At 51.6% G+C, this 14,804-nt stretch overlaps 1 protein-coding gene across 5 annotated transcripts; it reads right to left on the bottom strand.

Moving 5' to 3' along the window:
* Nucleotides 1–282: 282 nt before the first annotated feature.
* Nucleotides 283–14,361, bottom strand: tjp3 (tight junction protein 3). Of its 5 annotated transcripts, none has more exons than XM_037470490.2 (30): nucleotides 14,162–14,361; nucleotides 9,104–9,160; nucleotides 8,628–8,752; nucleotides 8,430–8,532; nucleotides 8,035–8,338; nucleotides 7,812–7,915; nucleotides 7,521–7,716; nucleotides 7,319–7,394; nucleotides 7,044–7,129; nucleotides 6,858–6,936; nucleotides 6,562–6,759; nucleotides 6,304–6,410; nucleotides 5,862–5,946; nucleotides 5,095–5,183; nucleotides 4,802–4,901; nucleotides 4,343–4,431; nucleotides 4,180–4,261; nucleotides 4,027–4,100; nucleotides 3,846–3,909; nucleotides 3,549–3,705; nucleotides 3,348–3,456; nucleotides 3,049–3,268; nucleotides 2,727–2,941; nucleotides 2,529–2,624; nucleotides 2,364–2,452; nucleotides 2,062–2,272; nucleotides 1,845–1,945; nucleotides 1,179–1,736; nucleotides 961–1,019; nucleotides 283–862 (listed from the first exon to the last, which is right to left on the bottom strand). In XM_037470490.2, the coding sequence occupies exons 2-30, from the start codon at nucleotides 9,149–9,151 to the stop codon at nucleotides 736–738; spliced, it is 3,951 nt and encodes a 1,316-aa protein (XP_037326387.2). In that variant the 5' UTR covers nucleotides 9,152–9,160; nucleotides 14,162–14,361; the 3' UTR covers nucleotides 283–735. The 5 variants fall into 5 exon arrangements, with proteins under 5 accessions (XP_037326387.2, XP_037326384.2, XP_037326385.2 ...); XM_037470487.2 differs by lacking the exon at nucleotides 14,162–14,361 and adding an exon at nucleotides 11,691–13,265; XM_037470488.2 differs by lacking the exon at nucleotides 14,162–14,361 and adding an exon at nucleotides 11,691–13,265 and having other exon boundaries at nucleotides 4,802–4,898.
* Nucleotides 14,362–14,804: the final 443 nt, after the last annotated feature.

The following is a 14,804-nucleotide window of genomic DNA, read 5'->3' as shown; positions in this document are numbered from 1 at the left end:
GTAAATTATTGTATTTTACGCCTCATAGTTCACATGAGCTCTCTGAGCTCGTAATTAATCTCTGAGGCGCTTTGAACTTCTCTAACTTGCATGAAAGCTGCTATAAAAGTAGTTTGATTTATTTATTCATTGATTGACGCATTGCCCCCAAGTTGTGTACATCAAACACGTGTAGGTTCCCTGTCTAGTCTAAAAATAAGGGTTCTAATTAAAGCGAGTTTATGTTTAGAAGTGAGAACAAGACGTCGACACACAACACAAAAAAACACATTTTCAACGCAGTGAGCCTCTGTGGCCCCTGGAGGCCTGACGTCTGGATCCGGCCTTCGAGGAGAGTTTAATAATCAGGAAAACTCGCTTCAAGGAAAGTTATTCTCACATGAACATCAGTGATTATCAGGGTTGTGTTGAATAATGATAATTCTACCAAACACATGAAAACAAAAAGCACTTAGTTGTTTTCGACACGCCAACATTAAAAATCAGTAAAACAGTTTAATGTAGAAAAAGTTAAAGATGCATCCAAACATTCCATAAATGTTTGGAAGATTTCTATGTAACAACTCATTTGCTTTTTATTGTTATTTAAATAAAAAATATATATAAGAGGCACTTTGACCTGTACATTCATGGGAGGAACCAATGTTAAAAAAAGGGGGGGGGGGCATCTCCCACAACTGATGAAAAAGTTACAAAAATGATCCAAAAGAGTTTCTGAAAGAGTGTCTTTAAACTCTAGAGCTCCGTAGCTGGACCCCACTCCACGCCCTCCTCCTCCTCCTCCTCCTCCTCCTCCGCAGAGCTGTCGCTGCCTCGGATCTGTGTGCGTCGGAACTGGACGGCCTGGTGATGATGCGCTAGCCTGTCGGGGGGGGGGGGGGGGGAAATCGGTGTGAGAAGGCGGTTCGACTGCGGCGGCCAAAAAACGACGACAGAGGGAGAAGAAGAAGAAGAACTTACACGATGAACTGAGGGCCCTTCTTCTCCGCGGCTGCTTCCTGCGGCTCGGCGGAGCGCGTCTAGAGGAGAGAGAGGACGCCGCGGCGTTTAAAAAAAAAAACCCCGCTTTATATCCCACGCAGCACTGTTCACTACATAAAACACCCGCAGTACAAACACAAACGTATGCTTCACCATCGCTGGGTTTAAATAGAAACATCAACATAATGGACACCCACCTGGTGTAACTTCTCCTCGATGGCGGACAGGCTGGCGTGCTGCGGGCTATCGGGCGCCGGCTCGGCGTACGCCGGCTCGGCCGCGGAGTAGCGGGCCGAGGGGTCGGGGGCTATGAAATCCGGGGGTTCGTCCGACGGGGTGGTGGGCGCGATCACGTCGATGGCGCTGAAATCAGAGTCCGTGAAGCTGCGATGCGTGAAGTCCTCTTCTTCCTCCTCCTCCTCCTCCTCCTCCTCGGCGGCGCTGTGGGACGGGCTGTAGCTCTGCTGCCGCGGCGACCGGGGCTCGGGCACGAGCAGCAGCGGCGGGATTCCTCTGAGCGGCCGCGAGTCGCCGCCGGACTCGTCGTCGGAGTCGGCGTCCTCGGCGGGCTCGGACGAGCGGGCCAGGGCGGACCCGGCCACGCGGGAGCCCCGGGGGAGCTGGGCGGCCTCCTCCAGCTCCTCGTTGTCTGTGTAGACCTCTCCGTCCGTGTCCTCCAGGTCGCTGGCGGCGCTGAGGTAGTCCGACTTGGTTTGGTCCAGAGCGTCCAGGTCCTGCTCTCCACCGCTCTCCAACTGAGACACAAGTTAAATAGATTTTACATGCCAATGGCATCATATTTAGTCTGCTTTAAAATAACAAGAGACAAAGGGTTAAATGGGAAACCACCCGGGTGCGTTTACCTTCACTTCGGACACCCAGACCGGTTTGGACTGTTGGTGGCGGATCTTATCCTTGAGACTCTGGTACCAGGCGTCGGAGCCGGGCTGCAGGTCGATGCGCGCTGGAGCGAGACGACGACGACGCGGGGCGGTAAAAGTGTAAACATTGAAACGTCGCTCCCACACAAAAACAAACAAAGAACCAAGAGTCCAGTGGCGTCAGGAAAGGTTCCCTAACCTGAGAAGAGGTGGCTGCAGTGCTTCCTCAGCTTCAGGGCCTGCGTGTAGAGGCGCCTGGAGCTCTTGCTGGAGTCGGGGTTGTACTTCTGCCTCATGGCCTTGACGTCCTTGCGGCTGTGGGGGTCCAGGAACAGAACCATCGGGTGGTACTGGATGTAGTTCAGCCTTTCCACGGCAGTGGGAGTGATGTCCAGGAGAGGGTGCTTGTCCTGGTAGAGAGGGTTGAGTAAGAGGCTTATCCCGATATAGGACTATATCGCACGCTGAATACTAAAGACGGTCTCATTTGGATCTGCTCACCTTCTCCGCGATTATCCTCACAGTGTCCAGTTTAATGACCGTGGAGCCGTCGTCTCCTCCTCCTCCTCCTCCACTGCGAGGCACCATGTCTGCACACAAACAAAACATCACATCGGGAGAACCAACAACAACAACAAAAACTTCAAATAGACGGAAGAAACCGACCTGCCACTTCGTAATTATCGGGCATCTCTCTGGCCAGCTTCGCCATGGCAACGTCGTTAAGAGGACCCAGAATGACGATGGGACGTTTGAAATTGGCTGGAGGCAAAAAAAATAAATAAACACGCTTGACTCATGAGGACATGAGTGTGTGTGTGTGTGTGTGTGTTTGTGTGTGTGTGTGTGTGAGGTGACACCCACCTTCTCTGAGCAGGACCCTCTCGTAGGCCGGGAACTTGCCCTGGATGGTGATCTGCATCAGGTCTTCGCGACTCCGCCGGACGTTCTTCTCGTTCTTCTTGTTCCCCCGGAGCCCCCGCAGCTTCCAGAACTCGGCCCGCGGGCCCGACACCTGCCGCTCGCCGCCGCCGCCGCCGGCCCGCTGCGCCTGCTCGATGCTGGCCAGCGTCTCCGCCCTGCGGCCCGGGACAAAGGAGGAGACGTGAGACGTGAATGGCGGCTCCTCGGACGAGCTGGAAACCAAATCTATCTCCTCCTCCCTCCCTTCTCCCCCCCCGCTGACCTGGCCTGGTTGGGGATGGTGCCTTTGTCCATCTCGTGCAGGTCGTTGCCCATGCGGCTGGCCAGCCAGTTGCCCATCTTCCCGCGGTGCATGGTGTCCACCACCCTGAACACCTCCCCCCGGGTGAAGCTCAGCCCGACAGGGCCGTCGGCCTCGTGGTCGAAGTGGGTGCGGATGTAGAAGTTGTCGGCCAGGTTGGACTTGATGATCTTCTTATAAACTGAAGGGGGGGGGGGGAGAGAATGTAAGGCCGGTTGGTGCAGTTTCACGCGAGGTCTTGGGCTTGGAGGCAAACTCACTGTCCATCTTGTTCTGAGTGCAGATGTCCACGCGCTCTCCTCGCTTGATGTTCAGCAGGAAGTTGGCCGCCTCCTCTCGTGTGAAATGGCCAAAATCGACTCCATTTACCTGAAGAAAGAGAGACAAAAGGAGTATTGATTGATGACTGTGACGAGTTGTAGCTGCAGGAGGCACTTTTAAGTGAAAGGTAACCCTCTCACCTGCATGATCTGGTCCCCCTCCTTCATCCCCTCCTCGTACGCCGGGCTGTTGGGCTGAACTCCGCCCACGAATATGCCGACGTCGTTGCCCCCCACCAGCCTGAGACCCACGCTGCCCTCCTTCAGAAACGACACGGTGTGAAGGTCCGAGCTGTACCTGAGAGCGAGGACAACGGGTCAGCGGCAACCCGGGCTGTGTGTGTGTGTGTGTGTGTGTGTGTGTGTGTGTGTGTGTGTGTGTGTGTGTGTGTGTGTGTGTGTGTGTGTGTGTGTGTGGGGGGGGGGGGCTCTCCTCACCCTGGGTTCTTGGACGGGTAAGAGTCCGGCGGCAGGGAGTAGATGGGCTCCTCCCCCAGCGTCGCTGGAAGAGACACAGAACACAGTGTGGCTCCCTTTTCTTTCTTCGTGGAGGTGCAAAGATTCCATTAATAACGGGGTTTTTGCAGCTTTAGGGAGTAATATTCTTTAAAGGCCTCACAGTACGCCGGCGGGTTGCTCTTCACCGAAACGCCCGACTTCTGGGTGTCCGTTCTGTTGGCGGCGGAGGGACCTCTGCGTGGAGGAGAGAGAGAGAGAGATGACGTCACACGTGGCATTTGGGTCACGAGTTCAACGCGGCGCGGCGCCGTACCTGCGGCGGCGGCTGTTGTCGTCGTCCCGCTCGGAGCTGCCGGACCTCCGGAGATGCGACAGCTGGTCCGACTCTGAGGACTCTGAACGGAAAGAGAGCGTTGGAACCACGAGACGTGTGTGTGTGTGTGTGTGTGTGTGTGTGAGAGAGAGAGGATACGGACCATCCGGAGGAGGTCTGGCGGGCGACGGGACGCGGCGAGGAGGCTCCTGCTTCATGGCGACCGAGGGGGATTCGATCTCCGGCAGGACTCTGACGACAAAATAATCATTTAAACCTTTTTATTTGCCGATCTTGTGATTTTCGTTGTCAAGACGGAGATTGTTAATTCAAATAACCTTTATTCTGAAAATCCAGCGACAGATGTTTTAAGACCACAACGTATAAGACGCCATGTAGAAGAAGTGGTGGTTTTGGTTAAATAAACCTCCCAATAATTAAACACGTGATTCTCTCATAGTCTCAGATTCAAAAACGAAACACCGACACAAACTATAACTGTGATAATCTAAATGTTTTTATTCGTCCTCAAATTCAAACCGTGAGGCGAGACGTCTGTCAGATGGTAAAACCAGAACCAGAACACATCTGGAGTGGGTTCCCACACGCGTGTGCCCCTCACCGGCGTCTGCTGGGAGGCGCTTTGGGCCTGGCGCTGTCGGGGGACTCCCTGCGAGGGACGGATTCATAGCTGGCCTCCGAGTCCGGATCTGAAGCAGCTGCTAAGGGCAACAAATTGGAAACAAATTCATTACACCGGATAAAAAAATAAATAATAAATCACATTTTAAAAAGATCTGTGATGCATTTTAACACTCTGAAGCCTGAAAAAAAAGGTACAAGGTCTATTAACCTAATTTTCCTGTTTTTCTTGAGCTTCATGAAGGAAACACACACACACACACACACACACACCTTTCTGTGGCGGCTTGCTGGCAGTGACGCTGGGGGATTTCCATCGCAGCGGATCCAGCTGTGGCTGCAGGGCAACATCTGGCAGGACTCTGGAAGAGAAGAGAAAGAGGGAGGCGGGAGTGAGGGAGGAGGAAGACAACAGATCTCAGTTACGTTTGGAGTGGGGGGGGGCGGCTGTGGCTAATATGATGATTATTGATGAGACTGAAATGTTGAATATTCACCTCTTTGGGGGGGGGGGAGGCTCTGTCTTTGATGGTTAACTGCTTTGTAACTGATCAGAATGACCACTCAGTAGCATTCGTAGTCCTGATGTGATAATATTGATATTGAAACATGAAGGTTTTATATTTGGGGACGTTTGATTGGAATATTGTATAAAGGAGTCATGTGGTTAATCAGCATTTAGCCACATTCAGGAAAGGGGACGTGTTCAGTGTAAGTCGCTTTTATTTCATCGGTTAAACAAAACAAAAAGTCAACTCAAAACACTCGGTACACAGAAACACAGGTCAGGCAAAGCTACAAAATCAATCAAAAGCAAAAAGACACAAGGGGTTTGATAATAAAAATGCAAAAAGAAAAAATGCAAAATGCAACAAAAAAGGTAAAACACATGATTAGCTAATGCTTGAACAGTAGAGTCGTGCACATTCTGCTCAGTGTCCCAATCCGCGAGACGTTGGTGGGTTTCAGGGAGGGGGTGTGTGGTAATGGGGGGAGGTTTTGGGGGGGGGGGGGGGGGGGGATCGGCCCTTCATCTGTACCTGTATCTGCTGAGGGAGTCCTGACTGTACGTGGTGCTTTGCCTCTGAGGAGGCGGAAAACTCTCCTCCGACTCGGAGTCAGAGTCTGACAACGAGAAAAACACAAAGAGAGGCGGATTAAAGGCAACTTTCACTTTCATGTGCTTTATTCAACTTCTGCTTTCTACCAGCAGGTGGCACCAGAATTAAGGAAATGTTCTAAACTAAGCTCATGAATGTGGTTTTTGGAATCACATCTGAATTGTTACTTTGAATGTAATTGTAAGCCAATTTATTTATACCCACAGCAATCAATGTTAAAAAGAGGCTTTATTTTACCAGTTTTTCTAGTTAGAATAATTATAACAGGATTCAATACTTGCTCAATTTTAAAAACAAAAGCTAAAAATAATTGACAGCGTTTAAAAAGTGACAGGTTTTTTGTGTGTGTGTGTGAGCTGACCTGGGGGCAGGACTCTGAGGGGGGAGTTGACTCTCCTCGGGGGCTCGTGGCGAACATCGATGGGGGAGGCTCTGAGTCCTCCTCCGTAGGCCAGATCAGGAAGGACTCTGGTGGGGGGGAGGGGGGGGGACGAGACGGGAAATGTTCAAATATACCTCAAATATCCCAAAAGACCACTTGTTCCATCCCGTCTTCGGGCTTTATTCCCTGTATCAGACAGACAGACGGTGGGGAGGGGTTTGTAGGCGTCGTCCTCACTTGTATCGGCTGTCGGGGCGGGGGCTCTTCCTGCGCGGCGTCGGGGACGCGCTGCCGTCCGAGTCCGAGTCGGACACCGGCCTGCGAGGGCGCGAGCCGGCGGCGGCGGAGGAGGAGGAGGCGGCGCGGGAGCTGGGCTGCGTGGAGACCTGGGCGGCGAAGCGAGGGTTGGGCAGGATGGACATGCCCGACAGAGACCTGCAGGAGGGGACGATACGATTCACGCTTCACCATCTGGGAGGTCTAAAGACGCGGCTTGAAGGACACGTTGGTCAAACAGAAGGGAGGCGACTGACTTGTACTTGTCCTTCGTGTCCGGACTGGTCCTCCTGACGGGAGGAGGAGGAGACTCGCTGTGGTCAGACTCGGACGGAGCTGAGGAAACAAATATCAACAGCAACAACTGTCATTATCAGGCTTTTTTTTCTTTCTTTTTTTATGGCATTTTAACTTTTGAATCAGGCGTTGCGGGCGGGACCGACCTCGGCGAGGGGCGTAGGTCCGAGTCAAAGTGGAGCGCATGGGGGAGGAATCCCGAGACTTGGACGGAGGAGGTTCAGCTCTCGTTCTGGGTCAAATAAATAAATAAACAACAGCGAGGATGATGCAGCGATACTTTACACACAAAACAAGAGCTCTGTCTCTGTTATGAGTTACATTCAAACAACGAAGGCAGTGAGCGGGCGACTTTAAGCAGGAGAGTTTAATAATAAGGATAATAAGCAACTTCAATGTCTGCGTGGAGAAATAGACGTGCCTGCGTGTGCGTTTCTCTCTGGTGGGCTGACGGGACGTCCTGCGGGTCGGAGAGTCTTCGTCCAGGTCAGAGATGTCTGCCGGGTGAAACACAGACACACGTTTGGTGGACGGACTCCTTCCCCGACGAGGCTCTCATTCACGTCTTTAGTTTTGGATCAGCTTTACGCCCCCCCCCCCCGCCTGCCCACTCCCTCCCTCACCCTCCAGTTCGGAGCTGCTGCCTCGCCGGCGGTCGTCGTCGTCCTCGCTCTCGGGGCCGCTGTCCTCCACCTCCGGGATGCTGACCAGGAACCTGCGGTCGTCCCTGAGCACCGTCATGGTCAGCTTCCCCCGGCTCTTCTCCACCAGGTGCTTGGTCTCCAGCAGCGACAGATTCTCCGTCGTCATGCCGTTGATCTGTTGTAGGAGGAGACAAGAGGGAGATCCGTTGTCGTGGTTTCTCAGGCCAATCGTCCGAGAGTCTGCGAGTGCCCCCGCCCCCCCCCACCCACCTTGAGGATGAGGTCTCCCTCGTGCAGCGTCCCCTCCTTCGCGGCGAGGCCCGTCTCCGTCATGTGCTTGATGAAGATCTGGCTGCCCAGCTTCAGACCGTACTCTGCGGAAAAGAGGAGGATCATCAGCACCGGTCGGGTCCAGCTGAAGACAGAGGACCACCCCCCCCAACCCCCCCAACCCCCCCCTCCCTCCCTCCCTCCCTTGCCCCCGAAGTCTCACCATCGGTGACCTTCTTCTTGAGCAGCGTGGTCTTGATGGCCTTCTCCGGCGCGTCCTGCCGCGGCAGCCTCTTGTACGCCGTCGTCATCAGCGGCGCCAGCGCGCTCGCGTTGCCGTTCCCGAACCCGTTGCGGTCCGGCGAGGCGCTGCGGGCGCGGTACCGCCGGCCGTCCCGGTGGTCGCTGCCGTCAGAGTAGCGCCGCGCGGCCCGGGGCGGCTCCGCGTCCAGCAGGTTGGAGTGCGAGGCGGCGCGGGTCGGCCTGGTGGTCGCCGGGATCTGGATCTTGCGGGGGCGCTTCACCGTCTGGGGGGGGAGGGGGAGGGGGGGGAAGAGGTTCAGAGGAACGCGTCGTCGTCGTGGCGGTGGTTTTGGTCGCCGCTTCTCCTGCACTCACCACGTTCACCGTCTTGCCGCAGGACTTGAGGGTCTGGATGGTGTAGGTGGAGTAGACGTTCTCCATGGACTCGCCGTTCACCATGACGATCTGGTCCTTGTAGCTGCGGAGCACAGAGGCGCCGTCGGTGAGTCCGCGTCCCGCCCGTGTGTGCGTTCGTTTAGTGTAAATAAAATAAACGGCGTCCGCGGGACTTACAACAGGCGGCCGATGGCCGGTCCGTTGGGCAGCACGTCCGACACCACCACGGCCGTGTCCCCGTTGTCCGGGTGAGGCTTGTCCTTGCCCCCTGAAATGGCAAAGCCGAACCCCACTTTGGGATCCTTCCATCATGAGAGAGAGAGTGAGAGAGAGAGGGGGGGGGGGACAAAACCAGCATGAGGAGCACGTACGGAGGGGGGGGGAGAGAGAGAGAGAGAGAGAGAGAGAGAGAGAGCACGAGCGGAGGCACCGCATTCCAGAGGAGAGGCAGCAGGGCGCGTCACTCCTTAAATTCCTGCCGCGGTCTGTGCCGTGAAACCGAGAGGCCTGAAGCTTCGCCCCCCCCGTCCTCCCCCCGCCGATACCGAACATGTGTATTTGTGCAGCCGAGGTGAGTCGAGTTAATGGAACAAAATGTCTTCATCGTAAAAAAAAAACTTCGATGTACTTTGTTTAACAAGAAAACCACTTACTTTGTTCAGAGTTATCGTGTGTTGCTCCCATATCGTTAGCTCCTCCATACCTGGCTTCTGGAGAGAAAAACAAAAACAAAACGATTGACTTCAGCAAAAAAGGAAAAGTAAAATCTTTTAGGCGAGATCACAAATAATCTGAAGCCCCGATACGTAATGCAGGTCCTTACGGGGAGGACAGGTGAGAGAAACAGGAAGAGCGCATGTACAACTCGGCGTGCTCTCACCTGTCTCAATCCGGCCTGACCGGTATGGTCAGCTACCTCTGTGTGTGTGTGTGTGTGTGTGTGTGTGTGGCTGCAGTGGCGACAACCGGGGCTCGTTCAGCACACGATCAATCAATCAATCAATCAATCAATTTAGCAGCTGGGCTTTAAAATGCCAAATGTGAACTTTCAAATCTAATCAGATGACAACAACAACCCGTATAATTGATAATGACGATAGTTGCAGCTGCAGAGACACGACACTCCTGAGCTCGTGTTTGATCTCAGACTTTTTGTTTCATTTGGCTTCATTTCAGACTCACTCAAACGAAGGTGCACGTCGTTCTAAAAGCACGTCCACTCTACTCCGTCATCCGCTTGATCCAAACCTCCTCCACCCAGTGCCCGAAAGATGGGGGGGGGGGGGGGGGGGGGTGGAGCCAGGTGCTGGAGTAGGAAGTGACATCACACCAGCAGGCACACTTACAACTCGTTGAACCTCAAAAACGCACGCCAGGTATCCAACCTCCTGTCACACCCGCTGGGAGCGCTAATGTGATCACTACCACGTGAGTCAAATAAAAACATGGTTTCAGGAATCTGAATATGATCACCACGAGAATCTGGAGGGGGGGGGGGGTGGGGGGTCTTGTTTGACCGAGTTAATTATAAACGTGAGGCATAAAAAAAAAAAAAACTGACATGTTGGCTAAAAGAAAAAAAAACAAAGGCTGTGGATTTTCTTAATCTCAGCAGGGGGGTCATTGTCTGATATCGTAGTTTCAGTGCAGGTGGTTAAAGATGGCCGCCGAGTGCAATGAGTCAGAGTGCGTCATATTCTACAGACGGTATCAGATAACGGCAGCGCTCCGCCCTGATGTGGACAAGGACAGAACAAGTAGGACAATCTGAGACCATAAGTCAGTCAATCAAATCAAATCACGCATATTTAATAGCGAACTCAAAGCGTCAAGGGTTCATCTTTGTCTTAATACACATTTCGTCGTGCTCTCAGTCCTCGGACGAAGTGATTTCCCAAATATACGGTGGAAACACACCGAGCTTTAAAAGGACAGCCATGTTTTTCCCGCATGAATCTGAAGCCACAGGAGCCGAACCAAAGTACGGCCTCAAAACGGTTGACGTGGAATATAACTAGTAATAAAATGATATTTTTTGCCGTAGAATCAGCAGAATGAAGCATAAAGCGTTTTGTGGGGGGGCGGTTTCAGGTGCCCTCAGCTGGACCTGCAAACAATACCAATCTTTGTAACCTCTCTCACGGCTACGTTTCAGGCGAGTGGGTTTGCGGTCAGGCCGTTAGCGCTTTGTGCTCCTGCTCCTCTTCCTCCTCCTCCTCCGCTTACCACTTGGTCTTTGAACCTCACTTCCATCTCCCACTGGGTTCTCCTGTGTCGAAGAAAACACCTGCGGCCTTCCAGTGATCACTGAACAGCCAGCTCTTTACAATCCACACGGAAACTCCAAAACCATCACCGATTTCTCCCTCCTCCCTCTCTCTCCCGCCTGCCCCCCCCCCCCCCCCCCCCCCTCCACTGGATGGTTATTCAAAACCGGGCAGGGTGGCCCGCGCCGTCCAGGAGAAACCGGAGCTCCTCGGGGCTGAAGTGATCGGTGACCAGAGCAGCCGTGGTGTTTCTCTCTCGCTCTCCGAGCGCCGCAGAGAGGAAAGAACCATCCGGGCGAGGCCTCACCTGCCCGAGCTCCTCCCCCACCCGACCTTTGCCCACCCAGTGGCCTGTGATAAACGGGAAGGTGGAGCGGCACCGCCTCCATGAGAACCCACCCCCCCTCTAGGTAGCAGAACGGCAAAGAGGAGGGAGGACGGAGGGACGATGATTAGCCAGTTCTGGATTAAAAAAAACACCAAAAACATCAGGTGGGATTTAAAGAAAGGACGAGGCAGAAATCCGTCGTTAAACCACCGAAAGAGTCGGAAAAATACGTATTCTCTTTAATGCACGGATTGTTCAAACCTTATAACAGCAAAGACATTTCTTCAATCATGGAATATTCATGGAGTTGCAAACTAGTTCTATTTTTTCCGATAGTTGAAAGCGAGTTTCAGTAGAACTACCCATAAGATGTTGGCTCAGCTCTACTTTCTGTTTAAACACGAATGAATACACCATATTCAGAGGCTCTGATATTGCATTACAATCTTCTTCTGAAGGAGTATGCACCGTATTCTACTGATCAGATTAAAGAAAACACCTCTGATTGGTTCAGATCCCTGGAAGCAAACTAAATACTTACTGTCTAAAGAGAGTATGACGATGTGGAAATGATCATTCACCCCAATAACAGTAACGATCCATAGCAAACGGATTTAAAGGGTTTAGACCTAAACGTCCACTTACAGGCACCACCAGCAGAGGTGGTGGAGTAGCAGGTGGAGGCAGAGAGCCAAAGTGCTTCAACAATTTCATCCGCTGCTTCAGGTTCATGACGCTGTGGATTTCTTCTTCTTTTTCTTCTTCTGCTGCCGGAAAAAAAACCCCACAAACAGCGACAGGCCTCGGACGTTTTTATCTGTTCCTCACGTAGACAAAAAAAACCCCAAAATCCACCGAAAGAAAGTGTTCAGCTTAGATATCTAGAAAATGGGGGGGGGAAGCCACATTCCTCCGGTGCCACCGAGGCAGATCCTGGGTTCTTCCCTCTGTGACGGAGCCCAACGGGTCCACTGGCCCCCGCGGTCAGAGCGGCGCCAGTTTCCCTCGGTTTTAGACCCGCAGTCTTTTCCCTACGAGCCACCGGGTCTCTTGAGTTTCAGTCTGCTGCTGCCATGGTTACGTCGGGGGGAGGGGGGGGGGGAATGAGAGCGCCGGGCCGTTAATAATTGACGGGTGTGTTTGCTGCACTCTGGGTCTGCTGGCACCAGAAGTAAATAATAAATAAAGAAAGAAAATAAGGTGCCCGGGTTTACTGCACGGGGCCCAAAAGCTGCGACCTCCTCCTTTCTGAAGTTTGACTGGCGGGTCAGGACCCGGCTTCACGGAGAACTCCTCCACCCGAGGGGACGAACACGCCGGATCCCGGAAGGGGGGGGGGGTTGTTACTAGGAGTCGGTTTGAAAAAACAAGCAGCACAATAACAACTCGGGGCCCGGCCAGGTGGAACAGCTGCACCACCTGAGCTTAATTATTAAAACCTCTGAAGACAAGCAGAGAACGGCCCCCTGTGCTACCGGAGCAAACACTCCACTTGAGGTGCGCCCCCCCCCCCCCCCCCCTCAGCCTCTCCAGTGGGTCCAGCTCAGAGATCGCTCCGCGTCGCAGGCTTTGATTCGTCCATCTAAAAGCTCATTTATAAAGAGTGGCCGTTTGGGCCACAGGGACCCTTCTCCAGTCGTGCCAGAGGAGGACAAAGTGAGGGAATGAGTGCAGATTGAACTGCTCTCAGGGTCAACTAGAGCTGCGTCGATTAATCGATTAGGACTCTAAACTATTCAATTAATCAGCAACTAATCGCTTTGCGGTCCAGTCCAGAAATAGAGTGAATCATCCAGTCCCAGCTTCTTAAATACAAATCTGTTCTGGCTTCTTGACCCCTGTGACAGCAAACCGAACGTCTTGGAGTTGAGGGAATACATCAGATAAAACCAGCGGGAATAAAAATCGAAGAAGAAGATCCTTTTGAAGTGAACCAAAAATAAATCACATTTTCTCGTTCCAGGACCCGAGGCCTTCTTTCCCAGCGTCACATAGCTGGAATTCTTTCTCCGCGCAGCGCGCTTGTTAATATATACGACCTGGGGGGACGGGGAGTCTTCGGTTCGCCTTCAGCCAGCAACCTTCTGCGGTTGATGAGGAAAACGGCGGAGAAACCAACCCCCTCGAGCAAAGTAGAGCGATTTGAAATGCAAATACCGCAGCGAGGCGGCAGCGACACGGCCGGGGTCACAGCGCCGGAGCTTCCACTCACAGCAGAGTTTCTCATTAACGTCCCCACGGTCAACAGTGTTTGAGTAGCGCAAACACACACTCCATGGCTGCCTGGACTCGCATACAGAGGCCTTCACTGCGCGCACACACACAACTAATAGATGCATTTAGATGTCACGTTAATTGCAAATCAAATACAAAAGGAACCACAATCTGAACATTTGAACATGTGTTAATGAATTGCAGAGAACCGCCACAGTCACTTTTGTTGTGGTAAAACACACACTGCTCTTCAAGGAGAAACTATTTGGGAATGCAAAAAGTCGAAACTGTTGTGAAACTGGCAGACGGGTAGAAACTCGCGTGTGTGGCAGAACCAGTAAGGCGAGGACAGCTGACACAGACTGACACACACACACACACACACACAGTACTGTACGTAAACAACACGTGATGAATGAAACACGGAATTCAATAATTATAAACTATTCAATAACTATAAAACTAGTTATATATTGATTCAGCATTAACTTGTTTTATTTCAATCTTTCTAGGCTTAGCGTTGACATTCTTTGCTATAAGCTATAATCTCTTCTCGCTCGTTTCTGACGCGTGTTATTTTATTAATATTAATTATTTAATAATGTAACGTTATTAGCTAAATAACGTTGAGCTAGACGTATTGCATGAAAGGTGCTATAAATATAAATCAAGTTTCACAAAGGCGAAGTGTGTGTCGGCTAACAGCTAAGCTAGGTTAGCTTTGTAGCTAACGGCTAACATCTGCTACGGGGGCTATGACGCAGACAATCAATAGTTATCATTCAAGTAAGTTTAGTCAAATGTTTTACTCTCTCTTCTAATTCCATTTCCGCTGGTCGGACTGTGGCTGAGGCCTTACGAGCCTTACAAGGAAACATTAGACAGCTGTGAAGCTAACGTACCTGTAACGTCACACCTCTACACTTCCGCTTTGGAGATGAAACTTGTTGTTTGTTGGTCCAAGATTGAAAAAAATCAACCCTATCAACGCTCTCTTCTTAAAAGTATTTTTCGCTCGCGTTGACTGTTTGAGCCGTTTGTAAAAATGTCCACTTATGACTTCCTGACGACAGGTGAGAACTGTAGGAGGCGAGGCGCCCGACGTACAGGTGAGTTTCGAGACGTCATCACGCAGTGTAGCGTCAGAGACCGGAAGTAGGTCCTCAGAGTACATAAACCCTCCATCTAGTTTTGGTTGCGATAGGAGAGGCTGTTCTCTTTTTTTTTTTTTTTAAGTTTCTTTTTTTAAACGTGAGTTCACTGAATCTGAACACACAACTTACGTAATAAAAATAAATAAAAATAATAAAAGAATTAATATGAATATAGAAAAGATAACAAACAATAATAATAATTGAAGTGAGATTATCACATAAAAAGTACGTCTTAAATCTGGTTGGTTTTGCTATGAAAAGAAAAGCAATGAAAAGCCACAACTTAACAAAAGTTTTTAGAACACTGCTTTACTGATGGGAACATACACTTGTGGTGGAGGAGATGAAATACATTTATTCAAGTCATTATTTGGGCGAAATTATTATTCGT

Source organism: Pungitius pungitius, chromosome 7 (assembly GCF_949316345.1).
Source record: "Pungitius pungitius chromosome 7, fPunPun2.1, whole genome shotgun sequence".
NCBI lineage: Eukaryota > Metazoa > Chordata > Actinopteri > Perciformes > Gasterosteidae > Pungitius > Pungitius pungitius.
This window is presented reverse-complemented; position numbering and strand designations above follow the sequence as displayed.